Source organism: Chelmon rostratus, chromosome 10, assembly GCF_017976325.1.
Source record: "Chelmon rostratus isolate fCheRos1 chromosome 10, fCheRos1.pri, whole genome shotgun sequence".
NCBI classification, from domain to species: domain Eukaryota; kingdom Metazoa; phylum Chordata; class Actinopteri; order Chaetodontiformes; family Chaetodontidae; genus Chelmon; species Chelmon rostratus.
In genome coordinates, this window is record NC_055667.1 from 26,721,751 (window position 1) to 26,741,239 (window position 19,489).

General features: G+C 44.5%; 2 protein-coding genes across 4 annotated transcripts in view; both read left to right on the forward strand.

Annotated features, from left to right (window-relative positions):
- Positions 1–989: 989 nt before the first annotated feature.
- On the forward strand, positions 990–14,960 carry abcd1 (ATP-binding cassette, sub-family D (ALD), member 1). 2 transcript variants are annotated; one of them, XM_041946566.1, is made up of 17 exons: positions 990–1,079; positions 2,907–3,126; positions 3,204–3,319; positions 3,687–3,844; positions 4,797–4,984; positions 5,183–5,357; positions 5,471–5,661; positions 5,800–5,980; positions 6,091–6,233; positions 6,408–6,588; positions 6,732–6,826; positions 8,962–9,107; positions 10,245–10,390; positions 10,922–11,006; positions 12,270–12,395; positions 12,806–12,893; positions 13,861–14,960. In XM_041946566.1, exons 2-17 carry the CDS (start codon positions 2,998–3,000, stop codon positions 13,966–13,968), a joined length of 2,256 nt encoding a protein of 751 aa, XP_041802500.1. In that variant the 5' UTR covers positions 990–1,079; positions 2,907–2,997; the 3' UTR covers positions 13,969–14,960. The 2 variants fall into 2 exon arrangements, with proteins under 2 accessions (XP_041802500.1, XP_041802499.1); XM_041946565.1 differs by lacking the exon at positions 990–1,079 and adding an exon at positions 1,110–1,609.
- A 2,323-nt stretch (positions 14,961–17,283) lies between these two features.
- Positions 17,284–19,489, forward strand: part of plxnb3 (plexin B3) — a 72,070-nt gene continuing 69,864 nt past the window's right edge. For both annotated transcript variants that reach the window (XM_041946211.1, XM_041946212.1), the window contains exon 1: positions 17,284–17,396. The gene's annotated coding sequence lies outside the window, so the exon portion shown is untranslated. The remainder of the gene's footprint in view (positions 17,397–19,489) is intronic.

Here is a 19,489-nt window from a genome sequence, read left to right on the forward strand (position 1 = left end):
CTGTGCAGTACCAGCATTAGCATCAGCATTATCTGGGTGCAGTATTCTCTTCTACCAGTATTTGTTCTGAGGACCAGTTGATGATGTTCTGCATCCCCCTTCAGGTCCTGGACCAGCTGGACAGTCTGTCAGTGTGACATCACAGTGGTCTCTGCTGTGATGCATTCAGGTTCACTCTGTACATTTGGTGTTTTTCTTTTTTAAACTTTCAGCTGTACAGTCCAAACTTTCTGTAAAATCATTTTCTATCCTTTTGGACACTTTTGTCATTTGTACTTTTTTCACTCTGAACTCTTTCTGCTGTGTGATGTTGGAAAATGAAAAAGCTTCATGTAAATAAACGATGACACACTGTAAACATTTGTGATTAGTGATTTACAGTATTATCCCCATGTTTTAGTATTGTTTTTCTTTTTTAACCAGCCACAGAGAGAAAAGCTCTGCACTGATAACTTTACAATCATACAGCTGGTTATAAACAACTAAACCGCTGGTTAAAACAGTTAAACAGCTGGTAAGAACCATCAAACAGCTGGTTAAAAACAACTGAACAGCTGGGTAAAACAATTAAACAGCTGGTTATAACCAGTAATGTTAGTAGGCCATACAACAGTGACTGTTTGCAGCAGGATCTGGGCCTCCATTATAACAGCTTGAAGGAGAGTCTTTAACTCTTGACGTGCTTGTATTGGCTTGGAGGCGGTCGGGCCACCTTTGACTTTCCCTCTTTCTTTCCCTCAGCAGCATGACTCAATACAGCTTGGCAAGCATTAAGTCAATAGTGGAAGTACAAATCAACCTGGTCTGGCTGCACAGCCAAAAGTTCCAATAAGAGAGCCCAACAAGGCCTCCATGGCAGGCTGTTTGGCAATGCCAAGACCTGAGGATGAGGAGACAAAGAAGAAGAAGAAGAAGAAGAAGAAGAAGAAGACGGGATGTATGAGCAAAACCTCAGAGAAGAATAAGAACAACAACAACAACAACAACGACAACGACAACAATAAGAGGAAGGCAGGATGTGTGTAGGAACGGGGGAAGGAGGGGTGTATTTCGTATTGGGACGCGGCCCGTCCTCTCAGGTAAACACATGACCGTCTCTCTCCTGTTCGGTAACATTTAACACCACAGAAAGGGTTAAATAACAGCGATGGAGTCACGAGTCTGTGGAGAGTAAAGGAAAGTTGTCTTTAACTGTGTGTCGTGATCAGATCTGGATCACATGAAGCAGATTGAGCCGTTTAAACTCCGAGCTGGAAGTTCCGTGTTGTTAGCGGTTAGCTTCAGGTCGCTTCGCTCTTTGAGCTGCCGGGTTGTAAAACCTGGGTTAAAGTCAGTTTGGTGTCAGCTGGCAAGTAACGGGACCTGTGGCCCACAGTTCTGTTGATGTATTGTATGTATTTATACTTTAATGTGGACCACAGTGAACTACAGTAGCTGTGTACTGTTAGCCAGAGGCTAATGCTAACAGTAACCGGAGCCGTTCACCAGCTCTACCGGATCCTGTCGGTGTGAACGGGCTGAACGTGGATGCTCAGCAGGTCACTGACTGATTCTGGATCAGTGTGTTTGAATCAAAGTGTCGTTAAAGGTCGAGGAGCTCACAGTTACTGTAAGTCTGGTTTCCACTACAAGTCATATCAGTACACACTTTACAGTATCCGTGTAGATCTGTTACAGATCAGATTATCCACCTGATTGATCGATTCGATCGATTCACCTGAAGTAAGAATCGATGTTTTTATCGCTTCTGTCACCTGTCTGACCAAAGCAGCCGTCCTTTGTGGGTTATTAAAGGTGCTGTAGAGGCTGTCAGGTGGTTTCACTGTGCAGTATTAGTACTTTTACTGAAGTAAAGCGTCTGAGTACTTCCTGCAACAGGTGTGAAATTAGTTGATTATTCAGATGATTTACTTCAAGAAAAGTACTGATACCCCACTCTAGAAGTAAAAGTCCTGCATTCAAACTTTCACATAAGTAAAAGTACAAAAGTATTGTAAGCAAGTACTCAAGTATCCAAAGTAAAGGTATTTTACTTAAGCTCGTTTCAAACACTTCATATACTGATGGTGACTTAAATCTAGAAGACAGCAACAGGTGACAGGTTATAGCTGATCACCTGTTTGTTAATGTTGAGCTGACAAGTAACTAGTAACTAAAGCTGTCAGGTAAATGTAGTGGAGTAAAATGTACAACCCTCCGTGTTTGCAGGCGTCTCTAAAACCTGTCTGATGTTTGTGTATGCAAACACATAACCAGGAAAAACCTGGTTATAACAAATAATGACATTGTGGAGATACATAGTTTTCGCAGGACTGCAACCATGTATCAAACTTTTTTTTTTTGGAGCCTGGGGACAAATATTCACCTTCACAGTCTCTAACCACAGCAGAGCAGGTGAAGTAGTTTGCCTTGTGGTCAGCAGAGGGCGCTCTTAAATTTCACTCTCAGTTTGACCAAGCACAGCACTGTTGATCAATCACTGCACTGAGCTAATCAATAAACGTCAATGAGGACACTAACGAGCAAAACTGATCAGATAATCAGGACACCGAAGCATCTGAGCGGCGGAGTGTGGAGACGTTTGGATCCTAAATGACCAACAGAGATCAGAGTGAGACTGTGTGACTGCGACAAGCAGCAGCTGTCAACAACAGCTGCACCGCAACACACCGCAAAGCACCACGCTGTGTGTGTTTGTGTTTTTTGTGTTTGGATTTTGTTTGTGCCTGTTTGTTTTGTAATTTGTTTGAGTTTTTTTTTGTTTGAGTTTTTTTTGCTGTTGTTCATGTCCTCTTTAAAAACAGGATCATTTGATCCGTTAATCATTCAGATCTTACATGAGGAAAGTAAATATCCATGAAATGAAATGAAAGGATTAATTCACAGGTGATCACCTGTGTCTGCAGGTGGAGTCTCAGACTCTGAGGTCAACATGTTTCCGTGACAACAAGATTGCAGTCCACAGTGCACCCCTCTGGGACCGCGTCCACTATCAGCATGCAACTCACCTATGAGAAGCTGCCAGCTCAGCTGAGGCGGAGCTCCAGACTCCGGAAGCTGGCGGTCTTGCTGCTCGCCGCCTACTCAGTCAAAAAACTGTCACCATACATCTGGAGGAGGTTACAGGTGAGACACGCACACAGACACACACACACACAAATACACACTGCAGGTAACTGTGAGTGTGTTTGCTTTGTTTTCAGAGGAGTGCTGCAGGTAAACAGCTGGGTGGAGCTAGTCTGCCTGTGGGTGTGGTCAGCACCTCCTCCTCCACCTCTGTGAACAATAATGGAGGCAAGAAGGAGAAGAGAGACAGCAGGTGTGTGTGTGTTTTTGTGTTTGGAAGTCCCCACAACGGGAGTCATTAATTTCAGGGTGGAGATCTGGGTTGAGGTCAGGGTTATAGTAATAATAATAATAAACTTTATTTATATAACACATTTCATGTATAAAATGCAACACAAAGTGCTTAACATAAAAGCAGACGAGGACTGGTTAAACAGAGCGCCCTGTTTGAGATGTACCAATAGGGTGCGAAGCAGAGAATCAGCTGAGCCGTCAGCCAATTACCTGCCGGAACCTGTGTTGTGACGCAGCGATGAGTTCCAAACAACAGCTTCACAAAGAGTTCCTGAGTCCAAGACGAACCCTGTCACAGGGACGTGTCTCTCCATCTCTGTCCTCAGGTCTCCATCAGTGAACAGGGACTTTATCCTCAGACTGTCTCGTCTGTTGAAGCTCTTGTTTCCACGGTTACTGTGTCCAGAGATCGGTCTGCTGGCTCTGCACTCTCTCACTCTGATGTCCAGAACCTTCCTGTCAATCTACGTCGCTGCTCTGGACGGTCAGCTACTGTCTGTCTGCCTGATTCTGTCTGTCTGTCTGTCTGTCTGTCTGTCTGTCTGTCTGTCTGCATGATGTCCTCTGTCTGTCTGATTCTGTCTTTCTGTCTGTCTGCCTGTCCGTCTGTCTGTCTGATTCTGTTTGTCTGATTCTGTCTGTCTGTCTTATTGTTTGTCTGTCTGTCTGATTCTGTCTGTCTGTCTGTCTGTCTGTCTGTCTCACTCTGTCTGTCTGTCTGTCTGTCTGATTCTGTTTGTCTGATTCTGTCTGTCTGTCTGTCTGTCTGCCTGCCTGTCTGTCTGTCTGATTTTGTTTGTCTGTCTCACTCTGTCTGTCTGACTGATTCTGTCTGTCTGTCTTATTGTTTGTCTGTCTGTCTGATTCTGTCTGTCTGTCTGTCTGTCTCACTCTGCCCATCTGTCTGATTCTGTCTGTCTGTCTGTCTGATGTCCTCTATCTGTCTGTTTCTGTCTGTCTGTCTCACTCTGTCTGTCTGTCTGTCTGTCTCACTCTGTCTGATTCTGTCTGTCTGTCTGTCTCACTCTGTCTGTCTGTCTGATTCTGTCTGTCTGTATAATGTCCTCTGTCTGTCTGTCTCACTCTGTCTGTCTGTTTGTCTCACTCTGTCTGTCTGTCTGATTCTGTCTGTCTGTCTCACTCTGTCTGTCTGTCTGTTTGTCTGATTCTGTCTGTCTGTCTGTCTGTCTGTCTGTCTGATTCTGTCTGTCTGTCTCACTCTGTCTGTATGATGTCCTCTGTCTGTCTGATTCTGTCTGTCTGTCTGTCTCACTCTGCCCGTCTGTCTGATTCTGTCTGTTTGAGAGTGAGACATTTGTCATTTCGGCGAGTTTTATTCAGTTTTACAGAGCTTTATTAGAGTTTTATTAGTATTACTTTTTATACGTTTCCAATGTGCAGAACATCGTTAATGATCAGTAATATTGATCTTCCAGGTGTGATCGTGAAGTGCATCGTTCAGAAGGATCCTCAGGCCTTCGTGCTGCAGCTCTCTAAGTGGCTCCTCGTCGCTGTTCCTGCGACTTTCATCAACAGTGCCATCCGATTCCTGGAAGGTCAGCTGTCCCTCAGGTTCAGAGGCCGATTGGTCGACCACGCCTACCAACTGTACTTCACCAACCAGGTAGCACACACGCACACACACACACACACACACACACACAGACACACTACTCTGGATAAAAGCAGCACCTGTCCCCAGCTGCTCATAGACTGTCGCTTTGGACCATTATTAGCTTCATATCATCCAGTCTGAACTCGGCATGAATCATTCTGTAACTTCTGTTCTGAAGGTTTCTGACGTCTCGTCTCTGTTCTGCAGACTTACTACCGCGTCAGTAACATGGACGGTCGTCTGTCCAACCCTGATCAGTCTCTCACCGAGGACATCGTCATGTTTTCGGCCTCCGTCGCCCATCTCTACTCCAACCTGACCAAACCCATCCTGGATGTGATCGTCACCTGCTACACCCTGCTACGCACCGCCCAGTCCAAAGGTACGTCTGTGTTACTGAGACAAGCTAGAGGTCGTAGTGCGTCTGTGTTCCTGTTGAAAGATTCGACGTCAGACATCCCTCTGACTCCATGGCTGTGATCTTCCTCCCCGCAGGAGCGAACACCACATGGCCGTCCGTCATCGCTGGCCTGGTGGTGGTGCTCACCGCCAAAGTCCTGCGCTCCTGCTCGCCTCGATTCGGGAAGCTGGTGGCCGAGGAGGCGAGGAGGAAAGGAGACCTGAGATACATGCACTCTCGCATCATCGCCAACTCTGAGGAGATCGCATTTTATGGGGGACACAAGGTAGACGCCCCCTAGTGGACAGTAGTTAACTGTAGCAGTGAATAATAGAGTATTAAAGGAGGAGTGTGTGGTTTATAGGTGGAGATGGCCCTGTCTCTAATAATAATAATATTGAGGTTGGGTGTGTTTGATTCGTAGGTGGAGATGGCCCAGCTGCAGAGGAGCTACATGTCTCTGTCCTCTCAGATCCACCAGATCCTGCTGAAGCGTCTCTGGTACATCATGCTGGAACAGTTCCTCATGAAGTACGTATGGAGCGCCTCCGGCCTGGTGATGGTCGCTGTGCCCATCATCACTGCCACAGGATACTCCAAATATGGTAAATATACCCCAAGAAGACACCACACACATACACACACACACACAACTCAGTCACAATGAAAGCTGAGAGGAGTCTGCTGTGTGACCTTTGACCTGTGATGTCTTCAGACTCTGAGGAGGTGAAGCAGGCAGCCATGGTGATGAAGGAGGAGGAGCTGGTGAGTGAGAGGACGCAGGCCTTCACCACTGCCAGAAACCTCCTCAATGCTGGAGCCGATGCTGTCGAGAGGATCATGAGCTCATACAAGGAGGTGCGCATCCTACTCCTGTTTACCTCCTCTTTAAACTCATTTAACATCTTCTCCGCCTCTGCCCCTCATCCTCCTCTTCTGCTCTTACTCTGGTCCGTTTCCGTCTGTAAGAGAAGTTATGTGACTCCTGAATGAGTGACCCTGAACCAACAGAGCACCTGTGTGTGTCTGCAGGTGACAGAGCTGGCAGGTTACACTGCTCGGGTCTCTGAGATGCTGGACGTGTTCGAAGATGTGAATGAGGGAATTTACCGTCGCTCTGCGGACAGAGAGAAGTTAACGGGTGGAGCAGGAGGAGATGGAGGTGCTGTGGTTCAGCACGGCCAGAGAGTCTGTGGTCCACTGGAGATCAGAGGTAGGGAGGTGGAGCTTTTGCCAGTTGTGTTGTGTCAGCCACCTGTCCACAACAAGCAGCTCCGCTATTCTACCTGCCAACAGCTCAGTGTGTGTGTGTGTGTGTGTGTGTGTGTGTGTGTGTGTGTGTGTGTGTGTGTGTAGGTCATGTGATCAGTGTGGAGAAGGGGATTCGCTGTGAGAACCTGCCAATCATTACACCGACCGGAGATGTGGTGGTTTCTAGCCTCAACATCCAGGTAACACACGCACACCCACACACTCAGACACACACACACACACACACCTACACACACACACTCAGACACACACACATATACACACCTACACACACACACACCTACACACACACACACACACACACACACTCAGACAGTACAGGCTGTGGATTCACATGTGGACTGAATGTTGGTAACACACTATAACACACACACAGAGCAACTGAATAGTGCAGTGTGTGTGCGGGTGCGTGTGCGTGTGCGTGTGTGTGCGTGTGAGTGTGTGACCACATGGTGTCAGTGTTGCTGCAGAGTAAACTGTTCTCACTGGATCGTAGTTAGTTATATCATCACCCTGCATTCAGTTGTAGGTTTGTATTGTTAAGCGATGTTGTTTCACTGCTTCACACAGAGAGATGTAGTTCATAGTATGATGTGATTAATTACTGCTGTGCTAATAAATAATACAAAGAATGAAAATTAAATAAAATAAAAGATTGAATTATAAAACTAATATTAACAGTATCAGACTACAGTGGCAATACTGCTCGATGTCAGCAGAACAGCCAGTTTTCATGAAAATAAAAACCGTCTGTCCATCCAGAACTGAGCTTGGTGCTCGCATAGGCCGGTGATGATGTCACCCCGCTGCTGAGCACGTTCAGTGCAGTTGTCTTATCTCCATCTGCACTGCTTCATCGCTCTCTCTCTCTTTAATCTCTTCTTCTCTCATTCTTTCCTCAAGTTTTCCATCTCTGACTGAGGTCAAAGGTCAGTGCAGAGCCTGCAGCTCATTAGCATTTACTGAAACACTGTGTGTGTGTCTGTGTGTGTGTGTGTGTTCAAACACAGACACACAATAGGGGGATTATAGAGTGACATTTGTGGTGAAGTCTCAAAGAGGAAGAGGGTAAAGAAGGAAACACGACAGAAGAGGAAGAAGAGGAACATTGATGGAAACAGGAACCCCTCTCTGTCGTCTGATTCTCGACCTTTGACATCTCTGCTCTGTGATTGGTCCATTCTTGCTCAGATTGTGGTTGTGAGGAAGATTCGAGGTTCTGCAGTCAAATCTATGAAGACAGTTTGCAGCGGTTTAGATGGTGTTTGTACCCAGATCTTAATGTGTGGAGATATTACAGATAGATATTAGTCTGTCAGGATAGACACAGTGTGAAGCACCACACACACACACACACACACACACACACACACACACACACACATTAACATGCAGAAACATATCGACCCAAACTGAACTGAAAGCTGTTCTTGAACTATTTGGACTACATGCATGGTTTTGGTCTCTTGTGAAAGGCAGCACTCTGAACTTTTATCTCCACCAGTTAGAACCACTGAGTGCTGCTGGCACTGAGAACACACTAAAGTAGAAGGTTTTATTTCCCCATGGATATTTTGTGGTGACTCTATGTGAACTTGTTAGCTGAAAACTCAATGAGACCTTTTGATGACTTTGAGTCATGAGCATTTTCTTCAGCTTCCTGGAGATGTAATGATGGCTGATAACTGAACTGCTTCATGAAGTCAGGGTTCAGGAGGCGGGATGCCGCACTGAAGAGCCATTTCCTGTATCTGTGTCATGTGGGTGTCGCCACTGACACGCCCCTTTAGAGACCACTGGCAGGTCCTGGGTCTGTTGATCTCAATGGGAGAAGTGAACATGAGCACAGATTATGGTTGCGTAGTCATCAAAGTAAATATTAGACCATTTCTCACAAGCTACGCATCTAAAATGCCATTTTCAGACAGACGAATCAGGAGAAAATGGTCTTTGTTGGAGACCTGTCTCTTTCTCAGGAACACATTCTGACCAGATTTGGAACAAGCGTGTTAAGATGGTAGAAAAAATTATAAAACGGAAAAGATTAAGTTGCAAAATAAGGCACCAACATTGACTGTGTACTGTATCTGTGTTGGGGGGGGGGTCTTATCCACTGAGGAGACAGAAAGAACCATTTCCTACCACGGGCTCAGCTTGACATGCATTATCCTGCTGTTCTGAAGGATCTTTGCTTTTGTTTCCAGTCATTCACGAAGAAGTTTTTCATCCACAGAACAGCAAATACTTTTCTCTTTTCTCCACAAATCTGTAAATTTAGGTCTAAAAATGTGGATTTTCTCTGTTTGTGTCTCAGGTGGATGAAGGCATGAACGTGTTGATCACAGGTCCAAATGGCTGCGGTAAGAGTTCTCTGTTCAGGATCCTCAGTGGACTGTGGCCTGTTTATGGGGGAGTCCTGTACCGCCCGGAACCACAGCACATGTTCTACATACCACAGAGGTAAAACTACTACTAATACTACTACTACTGCACCGTGCAGAACCACAGCACATGTTCTACATACCACAGAGGTAAAACTACTACTACTACTACTACTACTATTACTACTACTGCACCGTGCAAAACCACAGCACATGTTCTACATCCCACAGAGGTAAAACTACTACTACTACTACTACTACTACTGCACCGTGCAGAACCACAGCACATGTTCTACATACCACAGAGGTAAAACTACTACTACTACTACTACTACTGCACCGTGTAGAACCACAGCACATGTTCTACATACCGCAGAGGTACAGAGTCGGGGAAAATGTGTATTTTTTAGTGGCAGAGAGGAGGGAAAGAGGACAGTGTCTGGAAGTGTTGCAGTACAACACATCAATGAGTGCCGGCTTGTACCAAGCTGCCGCCGATGCTACAGCTAGGCTGCTTGCTCCTTTTCCAGGACACCTTAAGGATCATTCACTGGTGTGACTGGAGCCCAGGGCGCTACTTGTAAACCTTGTAAGGCACACCACCGGGCTCTGGGGCTGAGCTTGTTCTGGTGGTCTTGATGACCTTCTGGTTCCCTCTCCAGGTTGGCTTGTTCCACTCGATGGTTGGCTCTGGTGGAGATATGAAATCCCTGCAGTCTCACACGTCTTCATCACTCTTTCCATCACTGCCAACACATTCTCTGTGGAGGATGATGAGCTTATTCCTCACAATGTTTTGTAGATCTGCAAAGGTGGCCTGATCCCCATCGCTCCCCTGTATTGCCTCCTCAGAGAGTTCAGTTCCTGTCTAAGCTTACTGATTCTTCTCTCCCCCAAAGTTTCTGTCTGCTGCTCCAAAATTGTCAGCAGCAATGCTGACAATCATGGTTGATATTAGCAGCAACACTCCTGGTTGTGCCTTCAAGGGTCCCAGCTACACCAAACTGAAGCCACTCTCCTTGTTAAATGCTGGCCAGTTGACCCATCAGTGTTTGGGGTGCTGACCCTCACTGCCCTCCCAGCTTTCCGCTCTCTCTGCAGCTGTCGTCTCACTGATCATGGTAGTCATCCAGCTTTTCCTGGATGCCACTGGCTCAACCAGTATCATAGTACTGCACTATGTAATAATAATAGTGATATACTGTGGATTGTACAGGCCCTACATGTCAGAGGGGACCCTCAGGGACCAGGTGATTTATCCAGACTCTGTGGAGGAGATGGTTCAGAGAGGAGTCTCAGATACAGATCTGGAGGAGATCCTTCGGACTGTCCACCTGCTCTACATCCTTGACAGAGAGGGAGGTCAGTATGTGTGTGTGTGTGAATGGTCGTTCATATGAAGCAGTGGTGTGTCAGTATATAGAGTTTACTTTGATGATGGTGAAACACACTGATGATAACATGACTGATGATAACAGTGCAACAGTTTGTGTTCATGTCGTCGACCCTGAACGCAGCACAGAGCTCCTGTTTCATCAGCAGGGGGATCTTGATTTGTTGCATTTAAATCCCAGTTAACTAAACATTTAATAGCAGTGCTGCTGCTGTTGTTGTTTCTACTTTCTGCATTTGATGTTCATGGTTTTGCAGTCTGACAGCGTTGATCACACAGTTCAGTCTCTAACAGGACTTCAGGAGGGTTTGATGAGTATCTTGACAGCAGTTGGGGTTGCAGTTATTGTGGGTGAATACTTGATGTATGATGTACTTATTGGTGTTATGACTATCATCATTACCTCCAGTGTTTTCAAAGCAGGTTTATAGTGTAATGAATGTGAATGTAAAACCATCCCACGGTGCTACATGTTGTGCTGTAATATCCGTCTTTGTCAGGCTGGGAGTCAGTCAGTGACTGGAAAGACGTTCTGTCTGGAGGAGAGAAACAGAGGATGGGAATGGCTCGCATGTTCTACCACCGGTAAATATTTACTCACCAATCAGCTGTCGTCTGACTGTTTCCTGTCTGTTTTCTGTTTTTGACTGACTTTCTGTTTTCTGTCTGACTGTTCTCTGACCAACTGTTTTCTGCTTGCTGTCGGTTGTCTGACTGTTTTCTGGCTGACTGTTCTCTGACTGTTTTCTGCTTGCTGTCTGTTTTTTGACTGACTTTCTGTTTTCTGGCTGACTGTTTTCTATCTGACTGTTTTGGCTGACTGTTTTCTGACTGTTTTCTGACTGTTTTCTGGCTGACTATTTTCTGCTTGCTGTCTGTTGTCTGACTGTTTTTTATCTGACTGTTTTGGCTGACTGTTTTGGCTGACTGAATGTTTTCTGTCTGTTTTCTGGCTGACTTTTTTCTGCTTGCTGTCAGTTGTCTGACTGTTTTCTGCTTGCTGTCGGTTGTCTGACTGTTTTCTGCTTGCTGTCTGTTTTCTGACTGACTGTTTTCTGCTTGCTGTCTGTTGTCTGACTGTTTTCTATCTGACTGCTTTGGCTGACTGTTTTCTGACTGAATGTTTTCTGACTGTTTTGTGGCTGACTTTTTTCTGCTTGCTGTCTGTTTTTTGACTGACTTTCTGTTTTCCGACTGACTGTTTTCTGGCTGACTGTTTTCTGCTTGCTGTCTGTTGTCTGACTGTTTTCAAACTGACTGTTTTCTGGCTGACTGTTTTCTGCTTGCTGTCTGTTGTCTGACTGTTTTCTATGGCTGACTGTTTTCTGACTGAATGTTTTCTGACTGTTTTGTGGCTGACTTTTTTCTGCTTGCTGTCTGTTTTTTGACTGACTTTCTGTTTTCCGACTGACTGTTTTCCGACTGACTGTTTTCTGTCTGTCTTCTGACTGTTTTCTGGCTGACTGTTTTCTGCTTGCTGTCTGTTGTCTGACTGTTTTCTAACTGACTGAGTTGAGCAGTCTGGAGGGGTCGACAGGAGACGAGGAGGAGTCAATGAGCTGTAAACGGCGGACGCCATGTTGCGTTTGCCGGCGCAGCCTGCCCTGAGCGCACGGTGTGAGACTGTGGTGTGCAGAGAAGGTCTGGATCTACTGGTGGATCTGTGTCCTCGTCCTCAGCTGTGGTCCTGGTCTCTGAGATTCTGTGTTACAACCAGGACCTGGTGCTGGATGAGAGCCTGATCTACTGTCTCTGTGGCTGGTTGTTCGTTTACTGACTGTTTGACCTCTGACATCCCGACTCTCTCTCTCTCTTTTTCTCTGTGTTTTGTGAATGTCTCTCGCCCAGCCCTCGCTATGCTCTGTTGGACGAGTGTACAAGTGCCGTCAGCATTGACGTGGAGGGAAACATCTTCCAAGCTGCAAAGGATGCTGGGATAGCCCTGCTGTCAATCACACACAGACCCTCCCTGTGGTCAGTGCATGCACACACACACACACACACACACACACACACACACACACACCTCTGCTGAACATCACAACCTTTCAGCTGCTTATGAAGTCTAAAATGAGCAGAAGTGTTTGCAGACGTTTCTTGGATTCAGTGATTGATTGATTGATTGATTCAGTGATCTGTATGTTCAGTTATTCTGAGGACTGAACATGTGACTCTGTGTGAGGACACACTTCAATATTTACACATCAGAACTGAATGTTTGTATCAGAGCTTTTCCACGCTGAAGCTCTGATGTGAAAGCACAAGTAAAATGTGTTCAGATGTAAAATCAGAAGAAACAGTTGTACATTCAGCCTGCAGGGGGCAGCATAGCTCTGAGCTTATCTCAGCTGCCACACCCTGATGCTTCTGTCCTCTTCGAACAGGAAGTACCACTCTCACCTGCTGCAGTTTGATGGAGAAGGAGGATGGAAGTTTGAACCTCTGGACGCTTCTACTCGTCTGTCTCTGCAGGTCTGTGTCTTCGTCTGTTCTGGTGTTTAAATCAAACCGCCTTTAGTCCACACATCAGCACATCCTGTTTACATTTCTATTAACGTTGCACATAATTTCATGTTTTCTCCGTAATAAAACTTTACCATCAAAAGACAAACAGCAACACCGTCCATGCTAAAACTTCCTGTACCGCTCAAACAATCACACTCATTCCTGTGTCTCAGAGGTCAAAGGTCATCAGAGTGATCCATCATCACACTGAATCATGGTATGATTTGCTGACCTGATAGTAAACAGTCGGGATGTTTAACAGCACGTCTCTTCCTCACAGTGTTCCTCATTAACATCATCACACCTTATTATCTACTGACGCCTGTGCAGACACGCACACACACATACAAACACACAGAGAGACACACATACACAAACACACACAGACACATGCAGATACAGACACACACACACACAGTCACCGCCTATTTGGCTGCCTCAAGGAGACATGGACGTGTGTTGTGGTGGAGCAGTTGTAGTTCTGGTTCTGGTTCTGGTCTGTGTGAGTTTCCTCACACGGTGAAAACACATGCAGGTTGATGAATGTGCCTGATGGGCTTGTAACCTGTCCAGGTGTACCTGCCTCTCTGGGATCAGCTCAGTTTGTGAAAATGTTAAAATAACTGTGAACCGCCTCAGCTGACCCCACAGCCCCTGCTGTGGTAACCATGGTAACCAGCAGCTGCACAACAACATGCCTCGGGCACATGGTGTGTGTGTTTGTGTGTTTGTTTGTGTGTGTGTGTGTGTGTGTGGAAACAGAGTGAGAACACTCAGCCTATCAGCCGTCTCTGTCTGGTTCAGGTGGGTTATTACTGCCTGCAGGGCTGCAGTCTATCATTAGCTCCTCAGATGGTCAGTGTTGGAGTGAAACTTTATTTAAACAGAACGCACTGACACGGCGGACTGCTTTCATCTGTTCCTTTTCTCTCAGGAGGAGAAACATCGGCTGGAGAACCAGCTGTCAGGGATTCCCAGGATGCAGCAGAGACTGGCGGAGCTCTGTCTCCTCTTGGGGGAACGACAGGAGGAGGAGGAGTGAACCACAGATGAAGAGGAGTCTCTCAGTCTCTGATGGAGGAAATATGATGATTTTACTGGTTACCATGGAGACACACATAGAGCAGGTCGATCATGTGACGGAACTGCTTTTTAACTTGGACTCTCCTCAGGCTGACCAGAGTTTGTGTCCTGAGTCCACCGTCAGTGATCCTGATCAGAACTGGTATCATGAAGCTGGACATGAACTGGACCAGTTCACCTTACCAGTCCAGCTGTGAGCTGCAGCTGGTTTTGACTGATTACAGAGAAACAGAAAGAATCTAATGACAGCGCTAGAAGAAACACCACAAGTCATGTAGAAATATTAACAGAAGGCTACGAGGTGTGTGGGTTCTTCTGTCTGTAGTTGTCTGTTCTGAAAGTGATTCAGAGAAAAAGGATCCTGTAGGAATGACGTCACTCTGTCTCCTGTGATCTGATTGGTCTGTGGTCCAGCTCTGAACAGATTTAAGTTAACCTGATCTGTTACCATGGTGATCTACCTGGTTAACAATTAGCTTCATGATACCGGAGAGCTGATGACTCACTGATGTCACTTACTGGTTCAGGCTCCTGAAAACAAACTGATCTGATATCAGCTGATTCTGAGGAAATCAGCTGTGACTCAGTGGTCAGTGATTCGCCGCAAAGAAACAATCAGAATAAACCTGACGAGTCAGAGTCAGTCACAGGCTGACTCCGGTCATTTTGACGTCATGTGACCAACTGCAGGTCATTTTTGAAATTGTGCCAATTTGAGTCTTTTATTGTTTTTACAATCGGGTGGTTTTACTGGAGCTGCGTCATCTGATTCAGGCTTATATACGTTCATATATACATATTCATATATGTACTCAGTTTGTATTGAGCAGCTCAGCTGATGATCAATTAATTAAAAACATTAATAATTTAGTGTTTGATCCATGAAGATGTTTAATGTTTATATTGACACTTTGTATGAAGATGATGATTCAGTAGAAAATAAATATGATAATAACCTTTATTTGTCCAGTGCTTTTCAAATTAAAATGATTAAACCGAAATCATAAAAATCAATTAGTCAGAGTTAAGAAAAAGTAGATTATATCATTAGTTGGTACTAATCAGTAAAATTAGTAATCATTAAAAAATAAAAGTAATAATCATTGAAAGCAGTAATCATTGAAAGTAATAATCAATAAAGGTAGTAATAATTAAAAGTAATAACCAATGAAAGTATTAATCAGTAAAAGTAATAATCATTAAAAGTAATAATTAAATGTAGTAATAATCAATACAAATTGTAATCATTAAAACTAATAACCAATAAAACTAAAAATAATTGAAAGCAATTATCAATAAAAGTTGTAATCATTAAAAGGAATAATCAATAAAAGTAGTTATAATTAAAAGTAGTAACCAGTAAAAGTAATAATCAATAAAAATGGTAATCATTAAAACTAATAACCAGTAAAACTAAAAATAATTAAAAGTAATAAGCATTAAAAGTAGTAATCAATAACTGATGACAAAAGTAAAAGTCATTAAAACTTATAATAAAAGTCGTAATGTGGTAATTTGTAGATTAATAAAGCTTCAGTTACTTTGTTGCGATCATGTGACGATCAGAGCGATGCAGATGTTTACAGATGTGCCGTTTTAATGTGCAGCTGCACACATTCATGTTCTCCATGTTTGATCTGCAGCGGAACAACAAAATATAAAGACACTGTAGAACCTGATGGAGGAGATGATCTGTGGCCTTTAGAACTGGACTGATGGTTTGAGTATCAGGTGTTTCTCTCTTCTAATCACTCAGGCAGCCAGTTTAAAAGAAGAAAGTCAGTCATTCACTTTGTTCATGTTGAACATGGACAACAGAAGAGACGCGGTGAGTGATGCGATTAGAAAAAACCTTATAGTCAAACATGGTCAGCGTGAACGTTACGAGAGCTTTGTGTTCCTGTTTGGTTGGTTTAAGGCCCACAGGACTGCAGCGGCCCCCCAAGACGAGAAAGAACCGAAGGAAACCTCAAAACAGAAACAAGCTGATCCTCAAGTTCAGTGTGCAAGAGTTTCAAGTCCCACCATCCGTCGCCGTCTGAATGCTGATGGGATCCATGGTGGAAGACCCCTCCAAGGGAGTCACAAAAACGAGCCAGCGTCCTTCTGAATGGTTGAGTCCATGTTCATAGAAGAAGAAACGAAGCCTTCAAGGAAAAGGGTTGTGAGCGTGACATGTGCTGAAGGCTCGGTGATGCTGCCTCCAGCACAGTGAAGTCAGAAGACTATCACAGCATGATGCATGATGGGAAACATACGGTCCAGTGTTTGGACACAGTTTCAAACTTCATCAGTGAAACATCTGAATCCTATTGGACGTCTGTGGAAAGAGGTGAGACAGGCTCAATTCAGTCGAACTGAAAAAATGCACCAGCCAAAGTATTTTTCTACCAGCCATAAAACTGCACAAGATACTCAGTCAGTAAAAACAGAGTTAATTATTAATTACTAGTTTCCCATTGATTTACCCTTTTAAAAGGAGTTTATAATTTTTAAAGGGAATTATTATTTACCCCATTTCTCCTCAGCAATCAATAAAATATTCTGATAATGAAAACTTCAGACGTTTTTATCTTGAGATTGTAAGTTTATTAGTTTTCTCGTGATAACGGGTTAATTGATCTTGTTATCTTGAGAGATAGATTAGCCTGTTATCACAAGAAAACGAGCTTCGTTATCTCAAGATAACAAAAGAATTGTCTTGTGATCTTGAGATAGTGACACTTTGCATGCATGGCCGCTCTGGGCTTCCATAGCTTACGAATATACTTCTGTCAGTTTTAAGTGAATACAGGGAAAACTGAGGGTTTTTAGTTCCTTCAGCCTCGTCTGTATATGTCTGTATGATACCTTCACATCAGTGACGACATTTTCATAATTCAGTGAAATGGCATAAAAGGAAGCTTTTATTATTTCTGTGTTTTCCTTCAGCTGATGACAGAAGACTTTGTTCACAAACAGAACTGTATTTCTTCATGACAGTGTTTTCATGACATACTGAGTGCCTTAAGACTGGAGATGCTGTGCCAGTCTCACTTTGACAAACTGTGCTGTTGGATTTCTGAGCCAATAACTTTAAATCAATAATCAGTTCTCCTCAGAGGGTTTCATGAAAATATTTGCCAGTGACTCGCTGAACCAGCAACCCCCTGAATCAGGCACTAACCCAACAGTTGGTTGCCGGTTCTCTTCCCTGCAGAGGAGCGACAGAAAAGCCTCCCGGCGCCGCGCGGACGAGAGCGGGGCGGGGTCTCTGTCGGACCTGTTGTGCGGCTCTCGGTCCGGATCGTGCAGGTCTGTGTCTCTGCTGGTCTCTCTGTGGGTTTCTGGAAGTTTTATCGGGCCGGGTGGACCTCGACGGACCGTAGAGCAGCCCGCTGACCTCAGGTGAGTCTGACCCGGATCACATTGTCCCCCTTTTCATGTCTCCAACTCGCACCGAGCTGCAGCTCCTGCAGGAAGGAAGGAGCGTGTGTGAGAGCCAGGCGTGTCAGACGGACTCCGTTCAGAAATATGACCGTTTTCATTGTTCTCGCTTATCTTTCTGTTATCATCTCCGACAGAAAAGACAGAGCGTGTGTAAGGAAACCGGTCGGGACGGCCTTTAATTCGGCTCCAACTGTTTGATCCGGTGTGTCTTTTCTGTGACGGTTCTGTGGTTTTCATTCACACAGCCGTCCTACACACGGCGGCGGAGGCTGCAAACCTGTGAGTTTCAAAGTTAAGAATTCTGTAACAGTGTCTGGTTGGTGGATGACCTGAACCGCAGAGAGCAGATTTAAAACAGTTAATCAGTTCTGAACGTTTGGTGTCTGAGAGTGTTTCAATTATAGTTTCGTGTGTGTGTGTGTGTGTGTGTGTGTGTGTGTGTGTGTGTGTCTGTCGGGTGTTCCCAGCCTGTCCTGGCACGGTACGGCTCAGCCCGCAGCCGCATACTGAATAGCTGACATTCCAACACACACACACACACACACGCTCACACACTCTGCTGTGTTTATTATGGCAGAAGTTAATTTAAAATCACCTTTGCAGAAGTTACATAAGGGAAGTCTACATCACGTGAGCCTCTGAGAACACAAACGAAACAATAAAGACCCCCCCCCCCCCCCCACACACACACACACACAGAGAGAGGATGTGATCAACCTGCTTGTTGTAGCTCAGAGAATTAAAATAATTTTTGGTCCTGAAGTCTTTTCAAACTGTCACATGACACACATGTTGTGTTTTAGATGAGATTCACTGATCGCTGATGATGATGATGATGATGATGGTCAGCAGGTAGTCGGCACAGTGTGTGTCTGGTGCAGAACTGGACCAGCTGAGTCCAGTTTGTCTGCCCTGCTGAGTGTGACAGTTGTGTAGCAGAGTTGTGTACTTCCTGCTGACAGACAGCAAGTGATTTTCTGGCTGTAGTTCTGTGTGCAGCGCGTTCTGTTCACTGACACATTAACACAATGTTGCTGGTACACTTAACTGTAACACATTAAACTCTAAATACAGTTATCATGATGTTCCTTAGGAAACATTTTATTCATTATATTCAGTAAAAAAGGTTCCCAGACTAAGAGCGTCACATCTGTGGAGTCAGAAGCAGAGATTTGTTCCCATCTCTGTTTAAAAAATTGACAAGGAATCAGTTCAGAAGTGATGAAACCAGAGGAACGTTTGCATTAGTAACCATAACTGTTAACATACAGCAGTGTCTCATAACAACAATAATAATAATATCAATCATAATTATTGCTATTCTAATCAATAAAAGTGACTTTTAAGAAGTGATCTAAGTAAAGATAAGGACTCAAGATGACTTGAACTGCCCTCAATGTTTCCTCCGTAGTTTCTGATCAGTTTCTGATCAGTTTGGTGAACCAGCTGCAGACTGTGGACTGAGAGTTGATTGGTTGGTTGAAGTTCTGGTCAGATGTCATTGGTTGTTGTTGTTGTGGCTGTGTTTAGATGAACAGTGAAGCTCTGACTGAGGGTGTCAGGCCTTTGTGATATTTCAGAGGATTTCTTCTTTGTGTGTTTCTTGAAGTTATTTTTCCTGCTAATTGATTCCCCCTGACAGTCACTGCTCAGGGTCACAGTGATAAAAATTCTAACTTGTTGTTTTCTGAATGGATTTGGTGATAAAGTGACACAGGTGACCTGTATGAAGCAGCATAAGTGACATCATCATCATCATCCGTGTGATGAAGATTATTTAACTGAAACGTCCATTTGACTAATCTGAAGGATTTAGTCTGAGTCCAGATTCAGATTACTGTTTAATCACCTCTAATCTACACACACACACACACACACACACAAATTTACACACACTTAGTCACACACACACACTCAGATACACACACATACACAAACTGACACTCTGAGACATACACAAACACACACACACACTAAGACAAACTCTCTTTCACACACACTCAGACAGTGTTAATGTGTTGTAGTCGTCACACAGTCAGACTGAAGTGACA